A 20895-nucleotide genomic window follows, 5' to 3' on the forward strand; every position below is an offset into this window, starting at 1 on the left:
ATTTTTTGCTTGTAACTAATTTTTTATTTTCTATGTGATTTAAAAGATAACTGTATAAAGTTATAATTACAAATCTACATTGATGGACACACAACATGTAAAGACGTAATCTGTGACAACAGCATAAAGTAAAGGAGGAAGGAATGAACTTTAAAAGAGCATATTTTTAATACTATTGAAATTAAATTGGCATTAATTTGAACTAGATTGTCATAAATTAAGATGTTCATTGTAGTCTCTAGGGCAACCACTAAGAAAATGGCTAAAAAATAAATGACAAAAGACATGAAAAGGGAATTAAAATGGTACACTAGAAAATGTCTATTTAAGGGGCACCTGCATAGCTCAGTCAGTTGGGTGTCTGCCTTTGGCTTAGGTCATGATCCTAAGGTCCTGGAATCAAGCCCTATATCAGGCTCCCTGCTCAGTGGGGAGTCTGCCCCCCCTGTCCCGGCCAGGCTTATGTTCTCCCTTTTTTTCTCTCACTTACCCTCTCTCTCTCAAAAATAAGTAAATTTTCTTTTTAAAAAAAGAAAGAAAATGTCTATTTAACACAGAAGAAGGTAGTAATGGAGGAACTGAGCAAAAAAAGACATAAGACATGTAGAAAACAAATAGTAAAATGATAGGGGTAAATTCTACCTTATCAGTAATCATATTAAATATAAATGGATTAAACTCTCCAATTAAAGCACAAAGACTGTCAGACTGTAGTTTGAAAGTAAAAGTATGGAAGATACTCCACATAAACAGTCATCAGATTTAGTATAGCTGTGGTGCACCTGGGTAGCTCAGTTGTTTAAGTGGCTGATTCTTGAGTTCAGTTAGGATCCTGGGATCAAGCCCCACATCAGGCTCCACCCTTAGTGAGGAGTCTGGTTGAGGTTCTCCTTCCTCGTCCCTTTGCCCCTCCCCCCTCACATTCTCTCTCTCTCAAATAAATAAATAAATCTTTAAAAAATTTGTATAGCTATGATAAGTATACTAATATCAGACAAAACAGGTTTTAAGACAAGAATTGTTAATAGAGACAAAGAAGGACATTAAATTTTTAAAAAGGACATTAAATTATGATAAAATGGTCAACCTATCAAAGAGGATAATTATAAATATATGCATCTAATAGTAGAGCTTCATAATATATGAAGCAGAAACTGACAGAATTAAAGGGAGAAGCAGACAGGTCTAGAGTAATAGTTGGAGACTCTAATATCTCACATTAATGATAGAATAACTAGACAAAAGATATAAAAAATAAAAGACTTGAATAATACTATAGGCCAACTCAGCATAACAGAATACTTTACTCGACAACAGCAGGATATGCATTCTTCTCAAGAGCATGTGGAACATTATCCAAGATACACCGTATGTTAGGCCATATAGCAAATCTCACCAAATTTCTAAAAGATTGAAATTAATCAAAGTGTTTACTCTGACCACAATGAATAAGATAATAAATTAATAACAAAAGGAGATTTGGAAAATTCACAAATATATGAAAATTAAACAACACTTTATTTTTTTTATTTGTTTTTATTTTATTTTATTTTATTTTTTTTTTTTTTAAAGATTTTATTTATTTATTCTTGAGAGAGAGAAGGAGAGACAGAGCCAGAGACACAGGCAGAGGGAGAAGCAGGCTCCATGCACCGGGAGCCAGACGTGGGATTCGATCCCGGGTCTCCAGGATCGCGCCCTGGGCCAAAGGCAGGCGCCAAACCGCTGCGCCACCCAGGGATCCCTATTTTTATTTTTTAAACAACACTTTAATGACCAATGAGTCAAAGAAGAAATCATAAGGGAAATTGGAGAGTACTTTGAAGCTGGACAACAGTGTGAATGTACTAAATGCCACTGAACTATACATTTGTACATTTAAAAATGGTTAAGATGGTAAATTTTATGTTACATGTATTTTACAACAATGTAAACAATTTTTTTAAAGACAAAAGAAAAAGTATACTTCAAGATGAATAAAACTGAAAACACAACGTAACCCAAACTTATAGTACACAGCAAAAGCAGTACTGAGAATAATTACAAAAACAGTAATTATTCTGTATTAATTACTTAAATGCCTGTTAAATTAAAACGTTTTAAATTAAATTTAACTAAATTTAATACAGGCATTAATTGAAAATGCCTGTATTTAAAAAGAAGATGGATGCCTGAGTTGCTCAGTGGTTGAGTATCTGCCTTTGGCTCAGGCTGTGATCCTGGAGTCCTGGGATCGAGTCCTGCATTGGGCTCCCTGCACAGAGCCTGCTTCTCCCTCTGTCTATGTCTCTGCCTATCTCTCTGTGTCTCTCATGAATAAATAAAATCTTTAGAAAAAGAAGAAGACAAAAGATGTCAAAAGCATTGAGTACTGAACTAATAAACAGACCACTACCAAGATCCCAAACTGATCACTGGGCTGCACACACACAGGATAGATTCCAAAAGCACTGCTAAGATTTTGAAAATTGAACTGAAATTGGAATCATAGCCCACAAAAATTATGGTGGAACTGGCATCTTGAGCCTAACCAGGTCAGTCAACTGCTAAAAGAAAAATATCAACATTCTTCATGAGATTTAAACAGGACTCTGTGTCATATGACATAGTATTAAAAATGTCTACAATATAATCTAAAATAATTTAGAATATGAAAAATTCAGAAAAATCTCAATTTACCTGGTGAAAAAAAGTCAATAAATGTCGAGGCCAAGGTAGTGCAGATGTTTGAATTATTTGATAGACTTTATTTTTTTTTATTTGATAGACTTTAAAGTAACTATTATAAAAGTGCTTGAACATAATGGCAAAGAATGTTGAAACTAATGGAAAGATAGAAAGTCTTGGAAAAAATAGATGATATAAAAAAGAACCAATGAAAAGTTTAGAACTGAAAAATATAGTAAGTGAAATTAAAATTTCACTGGCTAGCCTCCATAGCATCATCTCATCAGAGATGAGAGAGGAAGGAATCTGTAAACTTGAAGATATATATATCTTACGTAGAAACTACCTAATTTGAGCAACAGAGTAAATAAACCAGGGAAAAAAGGAACCTCATGGAACTATGAGACAATAGCAAAAGATGTGAACTATGCCATCAGAGTCTTAATAAGAAAAGAGAAAAAAAATGTGGTGCAGAAAATATTTTAAGAAATAATAACTGAAAAAAGTCCGAATTGGGTGAAAGACATATATCTACACCTTAAAGAAATTTAGCAAACATCAAACAAGAATAACTCAAAGAAATCCACACCCAGGTACATGGTAGAATCTTCTGAAAACAAAAGACAAAAAAATTACAGCAGCCAGAGAAAAATGACACATTACTTATAGGGGAACAACTATTTAAATATGGGCAGATTTCTCACAAGAAACCAAGAAGACCAGGAAAAAGTAGCATTATGGTTTTAAAGCTGAAAAAAAAAAGAACTGCCAACCCCAAAATTCTATATGCAACACAAATTCTTCAGGAATTAATATGAAATAAAGGTCTTCTTAGAGAATTCATGATTAGAGTTGGGCTCCAAAAGATTACTACAAGAAATTCTTCAGACGGAAGAACCTATACCAGAAGTAAACTTGGACCATCAGGAATGAAGGAATGTTGGGGTTTTCAATACATGTCTATGTAATGTCTGAGACAAGCAAAGCAAAAGATGTCAACAAAAAATGGACCTGTATGGTGGCAATGTCTTCACATTCCTATTGAAGTGGTAAAATATTGTTGCTAAGGAGACTGTGAAATGTTACCATCTACTTTGTAGTCCCTAGAACAACCACTATAAAATCTATAGTAAATGATATAGTTATTTCCCAATTTATTTCTGAGGCCAGCATGACCCTGACACAAAAACCAAAGTCAGAGCTAAAAAAGAAAACTATAGACCAATAGCCCTTATGATCACAGAGACTTTTAAAACTTCATAACAAATATCAGCAAGTTGAGTCTAGCCACAACCAAGTAAAGTTTGTCCCAGGGAGGAAAGACTTTTCAATATTTGAAAATCCAGAGAATCTACTACATTAACAGTTTAAAGAAAATATATGATGATATCAAGTGGTGAAAAAAAAAACATTTCCACCAAGTTCAAAATCCATTCATGATTTAAAAAAAAAAAAAGGAATGCCTGGGTGGCTCAGTGGTTAAGTGTCTACCTTTGGCTCAGGGCATGATCCCAAAGTCCCACATCGGGTTCCCCACGAGAGCCTGCTTCTCCCTCTGTCTAGGTCTCTGCCTCTCTTGTGTCTCTCATGAATAACTAAAGTCTTTAAAAAAATTAAAATAAAATAAAATAAAATAAAATAAAATAAAATAAAATAAAATAAAAAAATAAAATAAAATAAAATAAAATAAAATAGAGAGCAGGGTACGGATGTCCACTCTACCAGTGCTATTGAACAATGTACCAGCAGTCTTAAACTTCTGGAATTTAAAATTCCATAACTGTTCTAAACTTCAAAACTCAATAATATGGGAGAAAATAATCCAATTTTTTAAATGGGCAAAAGATGAGAATAGACACACCAAAGAAGACTTAAGTTTGGCATAAGTTCATAACAAGCACATAAAAAGATGCTCAATATTATTAACTGTTATTGAAATGCAAATTAAAACCATGATGAGATAACTCTACACACATTTACATTTAAAATAAAAACAAAATAAAAACATACTGACAATACCAAGTGTTGACAAAGACACTGAGCTGCTGGAACTCTCCTACACTGCTGGTAGGACTATAAAATGGTACAGCCACTCTGAAATACAGTTTGACAGTTTCTTATAAAGCTAAACATACACTCACTGTATTCTCTAGATATGAAATGAAAACTTATTGGTTCAGCCACTATGAACAATGATACGGAGTTTCCTCAAAAATTTAAAAATAGAACTATCAGATGATCCAGTAATTCCACTGCTGGGTACATCTCCAGCCCCTACTCTTCCTCCATCTTGCCTCTCTCTCCTCATATCCAAAGGAAATGAAAACAGAGTATCAGGAGATAAATGCACTCTGATGTTTATTGCAACATTATTGTAATAGCCTAGGTCTGTCCACAACAGATGAATGGATGAAGAAGACATGGTTTTATATATACAGTGAAATAGTATTTAGCCACGACAAAGAAAGAAACCCTGCACTTGTGGCAACATGGATGGCCCTTGGGGTCATGAGGCTTAAGTGAAATAAGTCAAACAGAGAAAGAGAAATGCTGTATGATCTCATGTACATGTGGTATCAGCAAAAGCTAAAGTCATAAAAATAGAGAGTAGAATGGTGGTTACACAGGGGTTACCATGGGAATTGAGGATATGTTTTTTAGGGGTACAAACTTGCAACCAGTAAATAAATAAGTCCTGGAGGTCTACTGTACAACATAGTGGTTATAGTAAAAAAAAATACTGTATTATTAACTTAAGCATTGCTAAAATACTAGATCTTAATTGCTCCTACCACAAAAAAATAAAGGATAATTATGTGACATTATAAAGGTGTTAGCTAACACTACAGTGTTAATCCCATTGCCATATATAAATGTATCAACACATTTGACATCTTAAATTTACCCAGTGGATGATTCATACAACTGAATACTAAAAGAAGAAATAGTCCATTTACTGTATGAAAATTTCTAAGAGAAAAATTCAAAAAAGAAATGTAAAATTAGAAATATGGCATGCAAGGAAAATATTTTTAAGACCGAATCACTTAGCCTGAGAATAGCTTTTTATTCTGTGCTATGCTGAAAAATATTTCACTCTATGCTGAAAGAAAAGCAGAATCAAGACTTAGTAAGAAAGTTCATATCTTGCTCTATGAGATATGACAGACTTATATGTTTTCCTGTCACTCAGTGTGTCAACAGATCTGGGACTCTTGTCAAAGTGTTTCCTAGCTAGCCTGTCTTTCCACATCTGAAATGGAAATCACTCTTCGCATGGATGTCAAGATTTGTGAAATGTCTTAAGTTATTGTGGGAAGTCACAAAATATGGCTAGCACAGGAGATGGTTTCTTATCCATCCTTTTTGTTCATCATTTCAGATATAAGTGAACTTAAACTCATTTATTTCTTTCTCCTCTCATACATACTATAAAAACTCAATACAGTGTCCCTTGATTAGGTACAACCATTTAAACTTTGTTGTCTCCATTGCAGCAACTGTCAACAAAGTTGAAATAAGCATCTGATAATTTTTCTTTATCGAAACCACATCATGAAACATTATTTCTTCCACAGTTTCAACTAAGGGAGTGGCAGAAGGAACAGGTGGAGATTTAGAGACACCTGCAGAGTAGTCCTATCCCACTATGGAGATTGGTAGCTTATTCAATGCAAGGGTTGAAGTAGGGAGGTAGAGTAACAGTAAGGGAGACTAAAGAATCAGATGACTTTGAGATTTCCTTTTTGTTTTTTTATTTAAGTGTGGTTGACACACAATGTTACACGAGTGTTAGGTGTACAAAGGTGATCTGACAACTCTATATGTTATGCTCTGCTCACCACCAGTGTAGCTACCATCTGTCATTACACAACACTAGTATAATACTACTGAGTATGTACCTTCCCTCTCCTTGGCTTATTCTATAACCAGAGGCCTGTACCTCCCCCTCCCCTTCATCCATTTTGCCCATCCTCCCTCCCCCTCCTCTCTGGTAATACCAGTTTGTTCTCTGCATTTAGGGATCTGTTTTCATTTCATTGTTTGTTCACATGTTTTCTTTTTTAGATTCTCCTACAAGTGAAATCATATGGTATTTGTCTTTCTCTGACTTCATTGAGCATAATACCCTCTCAGTCCATTCATGTTGTGACAAATAGCAAGTTTCTTTTTTATGTATGAGTGGCTGGCAATGCTGTTATCTGAATTAGGTAATGCAGGAAAAACAAAGGCAGAGAATTATAAAAGATGAGAGGAGAGATACTTATCTATATTCTACCAGTGTATTTATTTTTCAAAGTTTGTACAGCTGCATTATCTCTTAATGTAGTATTTGTTAAAGGATCTCAAGTTTGACTTTACAAAGGAGATTATGGATCTTAACACAAAAGGAATCATTGAGGGTAACAGATTTGAAGTAAGCAAGATGACATTACATTTAACAGAGAAAATCAAGTCTTACTTGAGTTAATATAAGTTTATAGCAAAAGTTCTCTTGGTCCCTGAAATGCAAGAGAAGAAAGAACCCTTAGAACCTGTAGTATCTATGGTACAGAAGTCAGGACTTCTCATACACAGTGAATTTGGTCCTCCTGGCGGTGAATTTCCAGGAAGCCAGACCCTTCCTGCTCAAATGATGTGGTTTCCTAGGGGACATATAAATAGTCTTTTCCTCCATAAAAAAAAGTTAAGAATAGAAGCCAAGGACCCTCCCACACATCAGAGTGCAGCTGTCAATGTGGCCAACAGAAGCACAGCATTGGCAAAAGCAGCTCTAGAAGAATGTAGGGAAGGGTAACCACAGAGGTAGCAGGGAGTAAGGAAAACACAGGAGACATAGTCAGAAGAAACTTAGTGCAGAAAAGAGCAGCACGCATTCAGGGCATGGGTAAGCGGGAAGCAAGGAGAACAGGTGAAAGGATTTATAAGGATATGTAAAGAAGGTAGCAAGGACCTGCTAGACACAGACTCAATGCAAACTGGGTGGCCCTAGAGACTGCCTGTATGCTTCTAAGAAAAGATCAGAAGGTGGGAAAGAAACGAAGTATGACAGAATCAGACTGAAGCATTGGTCTTCACCCAGGGACGAACCTGCTGAAACAGAGCACCACACTGCTGGCTCAGAGTCCAGAGGCTTCTGCCTGGGAGCCATGATTCACATTGCCCACCCCTACCATGTCCTGAGGAGCAAATTCAAATTTTATTTTTATTTTTAAAATTATTTATTTATTTATTTACTTACTTACTTACTTATTTGAGAGAGAGAGAGAGTAGGTGCATGTGTGAGTGGGGTTGGGGAAGGGAAGCACAGAGGAAGTGGGAGAGAGAATCTCAAGCAGACTCCCCGCTGAGTGTGAGCTGAGGAGGGAGAGGCTCCATCTCGTGACCCTGAGATAGTGACCTGAGTCAAAATCAAGCGATGGATGCTCAACCAACTGAGCCACCCAGGTGCTCCAAATTCAACCTTTAGAAGGCAGTGCTAGGTGCTGGGTGTACTTCTGCCTCTTAGAGTTAACTTTCATGAACTGGTTGAAAAAATTCATACTGTATGTTTTTTTGAAACATAAAACATAGTCTATACCAGCAGGCTTTAGTTCCAACAACACTGTGGTTTCATAAGTTGTTGCCTGATCTTCTAGGAGTTAAAAATCTGACAGTAGATATTTATAATCAGCCATGATTTTTTTTTTAAGATTTATTTATTTATTTATCATAGACAGAAAGAGAGAGAGGCAGAGACACAGGAGGAGGGAGAAGCAGGCTCCATGCCGGGAGCCTGACGTGGGACTTGATCCTTGGACTCCAGGATCGCGCCCTGGGCCAAAGGCAGGCGCTAAACCGCTGAGCCACCCAGGGATCCCCAGCCATGATCTTTTTTAAAAGAACCAATTAAGGAATTACTAATTATTAAATATAATGAGCAATTTAAAATTAGCAGTAATTCTTCTGATAATTAAATGACCTCTTGTCCCTTAAGTAAACCATCTGATAAGCTGTACTAAATTACTAACAATTCATCTTCTGAATCCCCTGAACTTCAAATAGGATTTTAATTAATTTTACCCTCATAACCATTAATTGCTGATAGCTATAATCAAACCTCAAAAACCTAAGTGCTAGTATCTTCCTTTATTCTCAAAGGCAACATGATGTACCAGCTAAGAGACAAAAGCTGGAGCAAATGTTAGAGGTACATTGTGTGCATTCAAAAGTACACTGTGTGCAGCTCCATTGCTTACCAGCCATGTGACCTTGGACAAATTATTTACACTATGACTTGATTACCTCATTAAAATGGGGATGATGATAATAATGCTTACCTCACAGGGCTGTTGTGAAGATTAAACTAGCCTAGAATAGTGCCACAGTAAGTACTTATTAGCAAATATATAAGACATTTAGAGCCATGAATGGTAAATAGTATGCACTGTGTGTTAACTGTATTTCTGTTACTTTCTAATGCTCCTCACAGTCATTTTTAGTAGTTTGAAGTATGAAGTAGTTTGAAGTTTGAAAATATGCCCAATGAACAATCATGATTCTCAAAAGACAGAAAAATCATATGACAATAATGACATTATACTTTTGTTTTTAATATTTAGTTCATCTCAGGGTAATAAATCTATCCCTTTGTGTTCACCAGAGTTGAAAACATGTCAATGAGATTGGAAGAAATCAACGAAAGAGAAAATTTTATGAAGACGTCCCTACAGACTGTTGACCTTCGACTTTCTCAACTGGAAGAACTGTCTAACAGAATGGTGAATGCTCTTGAAAATCTCGCAGGAATTGACAGGACGGACCTGATACAGACACGGTCCCGAGCTTCTTCTGAATGTGATGCAACTTATCTCCTAAGACAAAGCAGTATCAATAGTGCCGATGGCTACAGCATGTATAGATACCATTTTAATGGAGAGGAGTTGCTGTATGAGGATGCTTCTCTATCCATGCCACCAGGGACAGGATTCAGGAAAAAAGCCTGTTCCTTCCGAATGAAAGAAGATAAGGAGTCAAAAATGCATCTGGTACCAGAGCGTCAGGGCAGCCTTCACCTTTTATCCAGCACAAGTCCTCCAGCAACACCAGACTGCAGTCAACTTGCATTAGACAACGTCAAAAATGCTTCAGAAATGAAATTAGGTCCAGATATTGGGATTTCAGCCAAAGATGATGGAAGGCAGGTAGACTCCAAAAGGGAAGAAACTATTCCCCCAAGTGTAAATGAAACAGATGTTATGTACGGACAGAACAAATCAGATTTTCAGAACCCTCAGCTAACAGTGGAAACAACACAGATAGAAGGCACAATTTCCTATCCCATGGAAGAAGCAAAGTTGACACGCTATCACCCTGATGAAACCTTCAGTGCTTTTAAAACCATGAAGTCCAGAAGCTTTGTATATTCCCGTGGACAAAAGCTGGTCCGTGGGGTTAACAACTGGAATACAGAGTACAGTTCAATCAGGGACCAAGCACACCCCTCTACAGTTCAGCAGTGGACGACAGAATGGAAATATCAAGTTCAAAAGATTACACGTTCTCGAAGTACCGACATCCCTTACATTGTCTCAGAAGCTGTGATGCAAGCCGAGCATAAAGAGCAATTTACCGATATCGAAGATGATAACTGTGTGTCTAAAATGGTCCCTCAAATCTCTCATTTATCTGTAGCCGTAACTGACAGAACTGAGAAGGAAAATTTACTGTCTGTGAAACCAGACCAAACCATGGGTTTCCCATCTCTAAGGTCAAAAAGTTTACATGGCCATCCTAGGAAAGCTAGAGCCACTCAGGACAAACTAGACAGATCAGGACATGCCTGCAGTGTAAGTAACTTAGCAGTTGTGTCTGGAATTACGACAGAAGAACAGAAGGCCAAGCAAGAGAAAACTTCCACAGAAACTGAATGTTGACATATTCTGTTTCTTTGATTTTTATATCAAAATCATTGATGAATGCCATCTTGGCCATCTAATCATCAATTTCTGAAAACATTTTCACTAAAAATGTTTGGCAATTTGGACTTCAGGTTTAAAATGTAATGCACTATACGTAAAGTACTATTTTGCTAGCATGTATTAGTAAACTTAGGTTGTTTTTAGTTGGGGTATGATCAAATGACAGTGAAAATAAATTCCTCAATCAGTAAAAGATTCTATAATCTCTTTATTTCTGAAGGCCACCAAGTAGCCTAAGAAATGTCCTTGTGTGCCACCAGTAGGTTACTAATGGAGTAAAGGGATATGTAAAAAGAGAGACATGTGAAAAAGCAAACATGGAATAAAGAAGAGGAAGGAGAAGAAAAAATTGTGAGGTACAAGAAGTAAGAAGTGGAAAGGAGCCATCAGCATCATATTTTTATGGGTTTTTTATTTCTGTTTCAATATTTTATGTTTTATAATTACACAGTGAAAACAGAAAGTACACGATTATGTCAAAGATCATACTGTAATAGTTTAGGGTGACCAGGGGTTTTGTTGACGTGTAAAAATAAAGTATCCAATGTGCATTTTCCTGTTGTCATAGAGTCCCTGAGAGCAAACACAACAAAATTGTACCTCTGCCTATCCAGTGGTTTGTCCAAAGCCATGGGTAAAACCTCAGAGATACATACATCATCAAGGTGGGAATTGTTGAAAATCTCAGAGACCATTAATGGCTGAGAATACAAGGTGCTGTGCTTCAGCTTGTAAGTTCAAAAACCTACCAGACTGCTGAGGTCCCCCATGCTCATGTCAGGAGCTGCTGTCTAGGAACCCTTAAAGCCATGCCTACCACCACCACTCTTGACAATACAAACGGGCAGAGAGGGACAGAAAGGGCTCTCCTCTGTCTAGGACATAGGCCACTAAATATTCATGGAAGTTAGAGTTGGATCCTCGGCCCTTACTATCTCCCAAAAGTCTCTCTTGGGAAGTCTCAGGGAGACTCATGGAGTCCCTGGAGCACACATAGAAGGCCACCCTCATGCTTGGAGTTACATGCCTACTGTTACTTTAGTGAAGTCCCTCATGGGGGGAGGCAGGTCAGATAGAAATGATGATAATCACAAAATAGCCACTGCACCCATTCTCATTCTCATGTGAGACTCGGACTGTCACATCATCAAAAACCAGCAAGGGAAAAGAGAAAGAGAGAGATTCACCATAGTTATGTTAGTTACGTAGTTATATTAGTTATAAAGATAGTGATCAGAGATAATTAACAACTAAATGAGACTGAAATTTTTAATAATCAGGTTAAAAATCCCTGAATCGGGCTGAATTTATCAAAAAGCACTAGAATATCATTGCATGGATGATGGGGCTTTGAAATGTAAGAAATGATAACATTTACTTAATAAACAAAGCTACTGCTACATTGAGAGGTTTTTTCCTATTTTAATAGAGCTGATTTTATTTCCTTAATCTTAATTTTATTATATATATGTATATATATATATATATATATTTTATTTAATTTAAATTCAACTTGCCAGCATATAACACCCAGTGCTCATCTCATCATGTGCTCTCCTTAGTACCCATCACCTGGTTACCATATCCCCCGACCTACCTCCCCTTCTGCATGCAACACTTCCTTTGTTTCCCAGAGTTAGGAGCTTCTCATGGTTTGTCTTCCTAGTTTTTCCCCACTCAGTTTCCTTCCTTTCCCTTATGGTCCTTTACACTTTCTTACATTCCACATATGAGTAAAACTATATAATAATTTTTTTTCTCCGATTGCCTTATTTCACTCAGCATAATATCCTTCAGTTCCATCAATGCCTTGTAAATGGTAGGTATTCATCCTTTCTGATGGCTGAGCAATATTCCATTGTATAGACCACATCTTCTTTATCCATTCATCTGTCAAAGGACATCATGGCTCCTTCCACAGTTTGGCTATTGTGGACATTGCTGCTATGAAAATTTAATCAGTCCTACTACATGTGTTATTTGACCCAATGCTTAATTCATTACATTTTACCTCATTCCTAAATCTTTCCTTTTGGTGCCAAGAAAACTTTCAGCTCTTTGCCACATTCTAGAAAAAAAGGGTTTCTCAGAATAAGCTGGAGAACCTATGTTCAACAGAGTGGATATGAAGAAGGCAAACCTTATCTTTGGAACTCCCACTTCTGCATTCATTCCATAGCTACCCCCTGCCCTTTCTGAGATCTCTCCTATCTTGCCATGGGGCCAAGTCCATTCCCATAAGTTTCATGAGATTTGTGATGCCCGTAGAGGTGTTGACTGAAAGGGATGTGATATTTTCCTTTAGATATTCATCTTAAAGACCCATGGACATTGTAATGGTGGAATTTCAGAACCTGTGGCAGGGACCTGTCTTGCATACCTGAAATCATACTATATACGCACTCTACCACTCAATATAGCTCAAATATTGAATAAGGGCCTATTATATAGGGCACTGTGCTAGCTTGCTTATGATATTATTACTCTGTCATTTTAAGTTTGCTAAATATAGAGGATATATGCTAGGAAATAATATCTAATCTAATCAAATCTATTAATATCTAATACAATTAAAATAGGAACACTGTGTATGTTCAAAGCATTTACTATAAAGTTGCCTTAGTAGGGATACCTGGGTGGCTCAATCAGTTAAGCACCTGCCTTTGGTTCAGGTCATAATCCCGGAGTCCTGGGTTTAAGTCCCACATCAGGCTCCCTGCTCAACAGGGAGTCTGCTTCTCACTCTCCCTCTCCCCACTTGTGCTTTCTTTCTCATTCTCTCTTTCTCTTTCTCAGATAAATAAAAATTTAAAAATTGTCTTAGTAAATAAATTAGAAGCATATTTCTGCTCTGTGTAAAACACAGTAAGAAATATACTAAGACTATTCTTATATACCATAAATTCTGGCACACTCATAAATGTTATGATATTTGTATAAGCTGAAAGTAAGCTCATTGTTTTACTTTGATCGAGAGAAATTAAGAATTGAACTCATAAGTGGTTCTCTCCTTTGAGACTGTATTATTGCTTATTTTCTGAATATATATTGTATCATCTTGAGAATCCTATAGGCTTACACAATTTAGGTTTACAAAATTTAACTCTTAGCATTATCCTAGAGTTATTCCATAACAAAACATGCATTTTGGGGGCAGTTAGCTGGCTCATTCGATACAGCATGCAACTCTTGATCATGGGGTCATTAGTTCAAGCCCTAAACTGGGCGTAGAGCTTACATTTTAAAAATAAAAGTTTTAAAAAATGCATTTTAAGGGCACCTGGGTGGCTCAGATGGTTAAGCATCTGCCTTTGGCTTAGGTCATGATCCCAGTTTCCTGGGATCAAGCCCCACATCAGATTCCCTGCTCAGTGAGGAGTCTGCTTCTCCCTCTTCCTCTGTCCCGCTCTCCCCCGCCCCCACTTGTGATCTCTTGCTTGCTCTCTCTCAAATTAATTTTTAAAATATAAAGACTTTTAAAAATGCATTTTGCTTGGTACATATTGGAAAAAAGACAAATGAAGTCATCACCCTACTATCTCCAACATGAAAAGATTATTTTAAAGAAATGTTTATTATAAAGGATACAGAAAATCACACAAAACAAATATATGACTTCATTACTTTAAGATGAAAATCTTCATAACCACCACTCATATTAATAGAATTTCCAGCTACCCCAGAAGCTTCAGAAGTTCCAATCTCAATCACTTTCCTTCCCACAAAAATGACCACTGTCTATTTACAGTAGTCACTTCCTTGTTGTAAAAACATGACTGAACCTAGGTGGCTTAAAACACCTATGTTATTATGTTTATGGATGTTGTGGCTCAGGAATTCAGTCAAGGCACAGAAAAATGCCCCTGATTTATAGTATTTGGTGATTTTCATGGTAAACCCTCCTACCACGACCAATTGCAAGCTACCCATGTGATATCTGAATGTGGAGTTGGGAAAAAATGCTGACAATTGGCTCCTGCAAGCCAGTACAAATGCACTAGAGCACACCACTATTTCTATTTCATAGTATTTGAGCTGGGAAGACTCAGTGTCTGGAGATGATTCAACAACTGGAGGCTGACATCATCTAGAAGCATCTTCCCTTCCCTCACATGCCTGGGGATGGATCCTGTTTGTCAGCTGGGATCTGAATCTCAGCTAGGATGATCCACCAGAGGACCCATGCATGGTCTCTGCATGTGACCTGGGCTTTCTCACAGCATGGCAGCCTCATAGAAATTAGATTTCTTACATAGTAGTTCAGAGCTTCAAAAGTTGAGTGTCCCAGTGAGCCAGGAGGAAATGTCATTGCTTTTTAGAACTTAGCTTCAGAAGTCATGCAGAGTCACTTTCGTTGCATTCTCTTGGTTACAGGTGAGTCACTAAGGCCAGTCCAGATTTGAAGAGAGGAAGGAGTGTTTAGAATTTTGCAGACATGGGGCGTATGGGTGGTGCTGTCAGTTAAGCGTCTCTTAGTTTCAGCTCAGGTTATGATCTCAGGGTCCTGAGATTGAGCCCCATGTCTGGCTCTGTGCTCAATATGGAGTCTGCTCAAGATTCTCTCTGCCCCTCCCCTCACACACACTATCTCTGTCTCTCTCTCAAATAAATAAATAAATCTTTAAAATAAAATTCTGCAGACATGTTTTAAAATCACCACACTTGCATTTCATTATAGCTTCATCACCTGAATGTCCTTTAGCACTATAATTGAGCTTTGCTTGCTCTCTCTCTTTTTTCTACTTGCTGACTCTCTCCCATTACTTTCTCTTCCTTACATCTATCTGTTAAAGAGCATGGGCCATTTGTCTTGCAAAGTTTCCCACAATCTGAATTTTACTAGTTGAATATTCATATGCAGTTTGACATGTTTCACCGTTTCTACAAATTGTCAGAATTTAGAGGCTTACTCAGGCTTGGATTCAATTCTTTTAGCAAGGCTATTTGGATGGTGTTGCTTCCTCCCTCATAAGGCACATATGTCTATTTGACTCTTTCTGGGGTGTCTGTAGCTGTTGATACTGTTTGATACTATGAATTAAGGTTACTTAATTCATAGGAAGCTAAAAATTATAATAATCTACCCTATGATTTCTTTTTCTTTTATTAGTTAGGATACTTTATAAAGAAATTATTCCTTTCACCTGCTACTTGTTTCATAGTAGTACAGGTCATATCGTACAACAAAGACAATGATTGGCTTTTCCCATTGGTTTTTAGGATGTTGAGTAGGTTACCTATTATCATGAATGGTGACCAATAGATTGAGATACACACACACACACACACAATCATTACCTCATGAATTTTAACATATGGATGTGTTTCAATCTCTTGCAATTATCAAGTTCTCACATTTTTCTCCTTGAGTATATTAAATATGTTGCTCCATTTTCTTCCATCATAAAGCATTGCTGCCAAAAAGTCTGAAGATAATCTAAATCTCTTTCATCTAAGTCACTTGCTCTTTTTGTCTAGGTACCCAAAGAAATTTGCATTATTTTTTTCTTTAAAATCCAATAGTTTTGGGATCCCTGGGTGGTGCAGCAGTTTGGCGCCTGCCTTTGGCCCAGGGCGCGATCCTGGAGACCTGGGATCGAATCCCCCGTCGGGCTGCCGGTGCATGGAGCCTGCTTCTCCCTCTGCCTGTGTCTCTGCCTCTCTCTCTCTCTCTGTGTGACTAACATAAATAAATAAATTTTTTAAAAAAAATCCAGTAGTTTTACAAGAACGTGTCTTAGTGTTGATAATTCTAGGTCAATTTTCTCAGGTGCAATGTGTCCTCTCAATGCATAGATGCAAATCTTTTTTTCTTTTTTAATCTCAAGGAGACTTTCTTGAAGTCTAGTTTGTAGTATCTGTTCTGTTTTCTTATCCCTGCTTCCCTTTTTTTCCCCAGGGACTCCTATTACCTGTATGCTGGATCTCCTTTGCATATCTTCAATATTTGCCATTTTTCTCTCTGATCTTTTTTAAACCTCTCTTCATTGATTTAAAAAAAAAAAACTTCCTCCTCTTTGTCTTCCACTTCTCTTAAGGCATAATCAAATGTGTTTACTAACCCTTGGGTTTCTTTCAGTTTAGTCTTCATTTCCAAAGTATTTTTTTTCTTATTTCTAATTCTAATTTCTAATTTCTAATTCTATTTTTTTCTAATTCTAATTTCTTATTTCTAATTCTTATTTTCTTATTTCTAATTCTAATTTCTAATCTCCTATTTCTTATTTCTAATTCTAAATTATTTCTAATTTCTAATTTCCTATTTCTTATTTCTAATTTCTATTTCCAAATTGGTTAGTTTCATTTTGATTGTTCCTAACTCTGATTTATATAGTTCGTTCATGTCTCATATCATTTTAGTGTCTTTTAAGTAGTGGGTGTTAGCTTTGATCTTCCCTGTGGGCTTGTCTTTCTGGTATGCTTTTATTATCTGTAGAAGCGCTATTCTTTTTTTTTTTTTAAGATTTTATTTATTTATTCATGAGACACACAAACACACACAGAGAGAGAGAGAGAGAGAGAGGCAGAGAGAGGCAGAGAGAGAAGCGGATTCCTCGCAGGGAGCCCGATGTGGCACTCGATCCCAGATTCCGGGATCACTCCCTGAGCCGAAGGCACACGCTCAACCGCTGAGCCACCCAGGTGTCCCTAGAAGTGCTATTCTGTTCTTATTCTCTTTCTGACTATGGTCATCTTCTATGGGATTTGACTTCCATACTTCCCTGTTGCTTATGTGTATGTGAAATGGGTTTTCTTGAACTTTTTGAAGGAGGCAGTTTTCAGGACAGCTTTTCTAATTTCACAAAGAGCCTTTTTCTGTTTTTTTATTTTTTTATTTTTATTTTTTATGGTGTAGTATTAACATGTTAAAAGTCAGCTTACTTGTAGAGGCTTTCTGGTCCTTTATTTATTTATTTTTTCTGGACCTTCTCTTTCCTTTGTCTCTATCTGGTTCAATTTTGTTTCCATGCCCAGAAGTCTGTCCTCAGTGTTGGCCCCTTTCCTAAGGAAGCCCTGGTTAAGTCAGTTTCAAGAGTTCCTACAGTTATATTGCTCCAATCTCCTCAGACCTTACCATGAGCCCCTCGCACTCCCATGATCTTGGAGATAACAAACACCCCTTCCTATTTCAGCTGCTATTTTCAACTTGACTGGCTGGGCTTTCCAGTGAATACCTTCTGCTACTCTGGAATTTTCTAGATGCCTCACTGATTTCCTCAGTTGATACCATAAAGATCTTGTGACTGCTATTGCTATGTTCTCACTTGCCTGTACTGGAGATTATGGGGATACCATTTCACTTAGATCTGGTGTAGATGTCATCTATGGGTTTTGATTTTGCTTTAGAATTGCTTTGCCTGTTTTTATGTGGAGAGCAAACAATAATGTTGCTGTTGCAATGTTTCCAGAATCTCCCTCAAGAAATAGATTTTTAAAATTACTTAATAGTCATCTTAAAGGCCCACATACCCAGGCAATGGCATAGTTTTGTGGACAGTATATATAACCATGTTTTACTTTTCCCACTGCTTCCACCATTACTTTCTTTTACCTGGACTATTCTAGTAGCTCCCAACTAGTCTCTTGGCTTCTACCATGCTGTACCTCTACAGCAGTAGGAACAATTGTTTTAAAAATATCAGCCAGATTATATCACTCTCAGCTCAAAATATTGCAAAAGTTTTTCTCAACTTTCAGGCCCTATGAGATCTGGCCTGTTCTTTGACTTCCTCTTCCAGTGGATTAGGCTGTATCAGCCATATTGGCCTCAAACACACCAGGCAGGCTCTCATCTCAGGGCATTTGCACTGCTATGCCCTCTGTCCCCAAGCTTTCCCTTCTGTTTTCCTCCTGGCTTGCTCCCTCACTTCTTTGGTCTCTGCTCAAACGTCATTTTGTCAGAAAGGCCTTCCATGACCACACCTCACCTCCCATCACAAAATAGAAGTCTCATCCTTTTTCCATGTTTTATTTTTCTGCATGGCTCTTATTATGATCTGACATGTTATATATTCATTTTTTATGTATCATTCTATCTATAATGCCATAAGTAGGAACTTTGTCTTCTTGACCACCTGAACATTTTTTTTTAGCACAAAGGTAGCACTCGATACAAATTTGATAACTGAATGAATATATAAAATACCTAGAATATAACAAGTATTCAAGAAAGGTTAGCACTTTTTTTCTTTTCATAGGGGAAAGGAAGTGCTCTGTAGGGAATACCAATATCTATCATGACAGAACCAATAATAGAATAGAATAAAAAAAATAGGAGAATAAAATAGTGGCATTAGAGACAAAAGAAGAAGTAGTCAAAGTATCAGGGAGGTCAGGGCTGAATAGAGGCTGTAAGACTAGTGCTATGGACTGCACTGTGTCCTTCCAAAATTCATATGTTGAAGCCGTGTCCCCCCAATGTGACTATATTCAGAGAAAGGATCTTTAGGAGGTACTTTTTAGTGAGATCATTAAGGGTGGGATCTGGATCCAACGGGATCAGTGCCCTTAAAAGAAGAGATACCAGACCACATGTGCTTGCTGTGTCTCTCTCTCCCACTCTCTCTCTGCTTTTCCCACCCTTGGGCCTATGAAAACACAGCCAACCAACATTGGCAAGCAAGTCCAAGAGCTCTTAGGAGAAATCTAGCTTGTCTGTACCTTGATCTTAGACTTCCCACCTTCTAGAACTGTGAGAAAGAAATTTCTGTTGTTTGAGCATAGAGTCTGTAATATTTTATTATGGCAGCCCAAGTCAATACAATTAGGTATCTGAAAATGTCATAAAATTTAGTGTTAGGTTAATAACAAATCTGGAAATCAAAGTTTTTCTACTTTTCAGTTGTAGGGTCACGTATTAAAGTTGTAGATCCTAAGAAAATCAATATGACAAAACCCAAATCACAAAGTCACTCAAGTAGAGAGATAACCCACATATTGCTTGAAGAGTATTTGTGGAAGAAATATCCATTTTCCCCCAGTGTTGAGACATAATTGACATATACTGTATAAGTTTAATATATATATATATATATATATATATATATTCTGTATAAGTTAAGATGCATAATGACTTACATATACTGTGAAATGATTACTACAATAAGTTGAGGGAGCATTCACCATCTTAGACAGACACAATAAAGAGAAAGGAAACCAAGAAAGCAATTTTCTTGTGATGAGAACTCATAGGATTTGCTCTCTTAACAGCCTTCCTATATATATCATACAGCTGTATTAACTATACATTATATCATGCTATACATTACATCCTTAACATTTATGTATCTTGTAACCAGAAGTTTGTATCTTTTGATCACCTTCCTCTAATTCCCCCTCTCCTACCCCTGCTTCTGGTTACCACAAATCTGATCTTTTTTGCATGGATTTTTTTTTTTTTTTAAATCCAGTTCAGGTAGAAAAATCAGACTATTCATAAAAATTTTTTAATGTATGTACACAAGTGTTTTTAACACCTATAACCAAATGAACTTAACACTTTAAGTACAACTTTGGTTCCTGAGCAAATGAAATCATTTGTTACCCAAACAAATGAACAAGACAGATCAGTAGGGTTTTCAACCCAGGATAAATTATTTTCAGAGAAAAAGCAAACTTCGGAATCTTAAAAACTTTTTAATGTTTCAATTAGCATTGTCAGTATGATTGTGATTCATCTGGCCACATCACAGCTTCCTTGTGACATCAGTTATAAAATGCTGGACTAGGGTTTTACTCTTCAAAGCAAAATTAAGCCTCAACTAATAGATTCACCAAAATGATACATCACGAGCCTCCTTCCACCAAAGACTGCTCCGGTTCAGAGTTAAGAAATGCCCTGCGCTCCATATGCTGAAATTCATTATCTGTTCCTTGCAATCAATGGGCAGATTATTTGGCCGATAGCCTGCCTGAAGGTCCTCACACTGCTAGACCCTCACTCTCACGGGGCTTCTGATCACTTCTCTGCTCATTAGTATCTGTGCCTGAGAGGATGGGCAGGAAAAAGAAAGGAAGGTAACTTGCTTCCCATCTTCCCCCCACATTACATTTTAATAAGGAGGGCAGAAGTTCATAAACGACGTTGAGGAGTCTGGCTGGCCGCCAGTGTCATCTGTCCATAGTCTCGCGGCCGCGCATCCCACGGAAATCAGCGGTCCGCTTGGCTGGTAGGACATCCCGGCCTCAAAGCTCTGCGGAAAGACAGCAGACGGGAGGATGGAAGAAAGTCTTCCCCGCTCGTGGGACTTCTAAGAGAGCTTTATCA

At 37.2% G+C, this 20895-nt stretch overlaps 2 protein-coding genes and 1 long non-coding RNA gene across 5 annotated transcripts in view; 2 read left to right on the forward strand and 1 right to left on the reverse strand.

Annotated features, from left to right (window-relative positions):
- TRPM1 (transient receptor potential cation channel subfamily M member 1) overlaps nt 1–10583 on the forward strand; it is a 94555-nt gene extending 83972 nt beyond the window's left edge. The window contains exon 27 of the mRNA XM_049108006.1: nt 9311–10583. Coding sequence (XP_048963963.1) covers nt 9311–10583 — 1273 coding nt within the window. The remainder of the gene's footprint in view (nt 1–9310) is intronic.
- LOC112653507 (uncharacterized) overlaps nt 1–20895 on the reverse strand; it is a 36337-nt gene that overhangs the window by 14343 nt on the left and 1099 nt on the right. The gene's annotated exons all lie outside the window — the stretch shown is intronic.
- MTMR10 (myotubularin related protein 10) overlaps nt 20333–20895 on the forward strand; it is a 52414-nt gene continuing 51851 nt past the window's right edge. For both annotated transcript variants that reach the window (XM_049108012.1, XM_049108010.1), the window contains exon 1: nt 20333–20645. The gene's annotated coding sequence lies outside the window, so the exon portion shown is untranslated. The remainder of the gene's footprint in view (nt 20646–20895) is intronic.

The sequence above is a fragment of the Canis lupus genome, chromosome 3 (assembly GCF_003254725.2).
Source record: "Canis lupus dingo isolate Sandy chromosome 3, ASM325472v2, whole genome shotgun sequence".
Classification (NCBI taxonomy): Eukaryota; Metazoa; Chordata; class Mammalia; order Carnivora; family Canidae; genus Canis; species Canis lupus.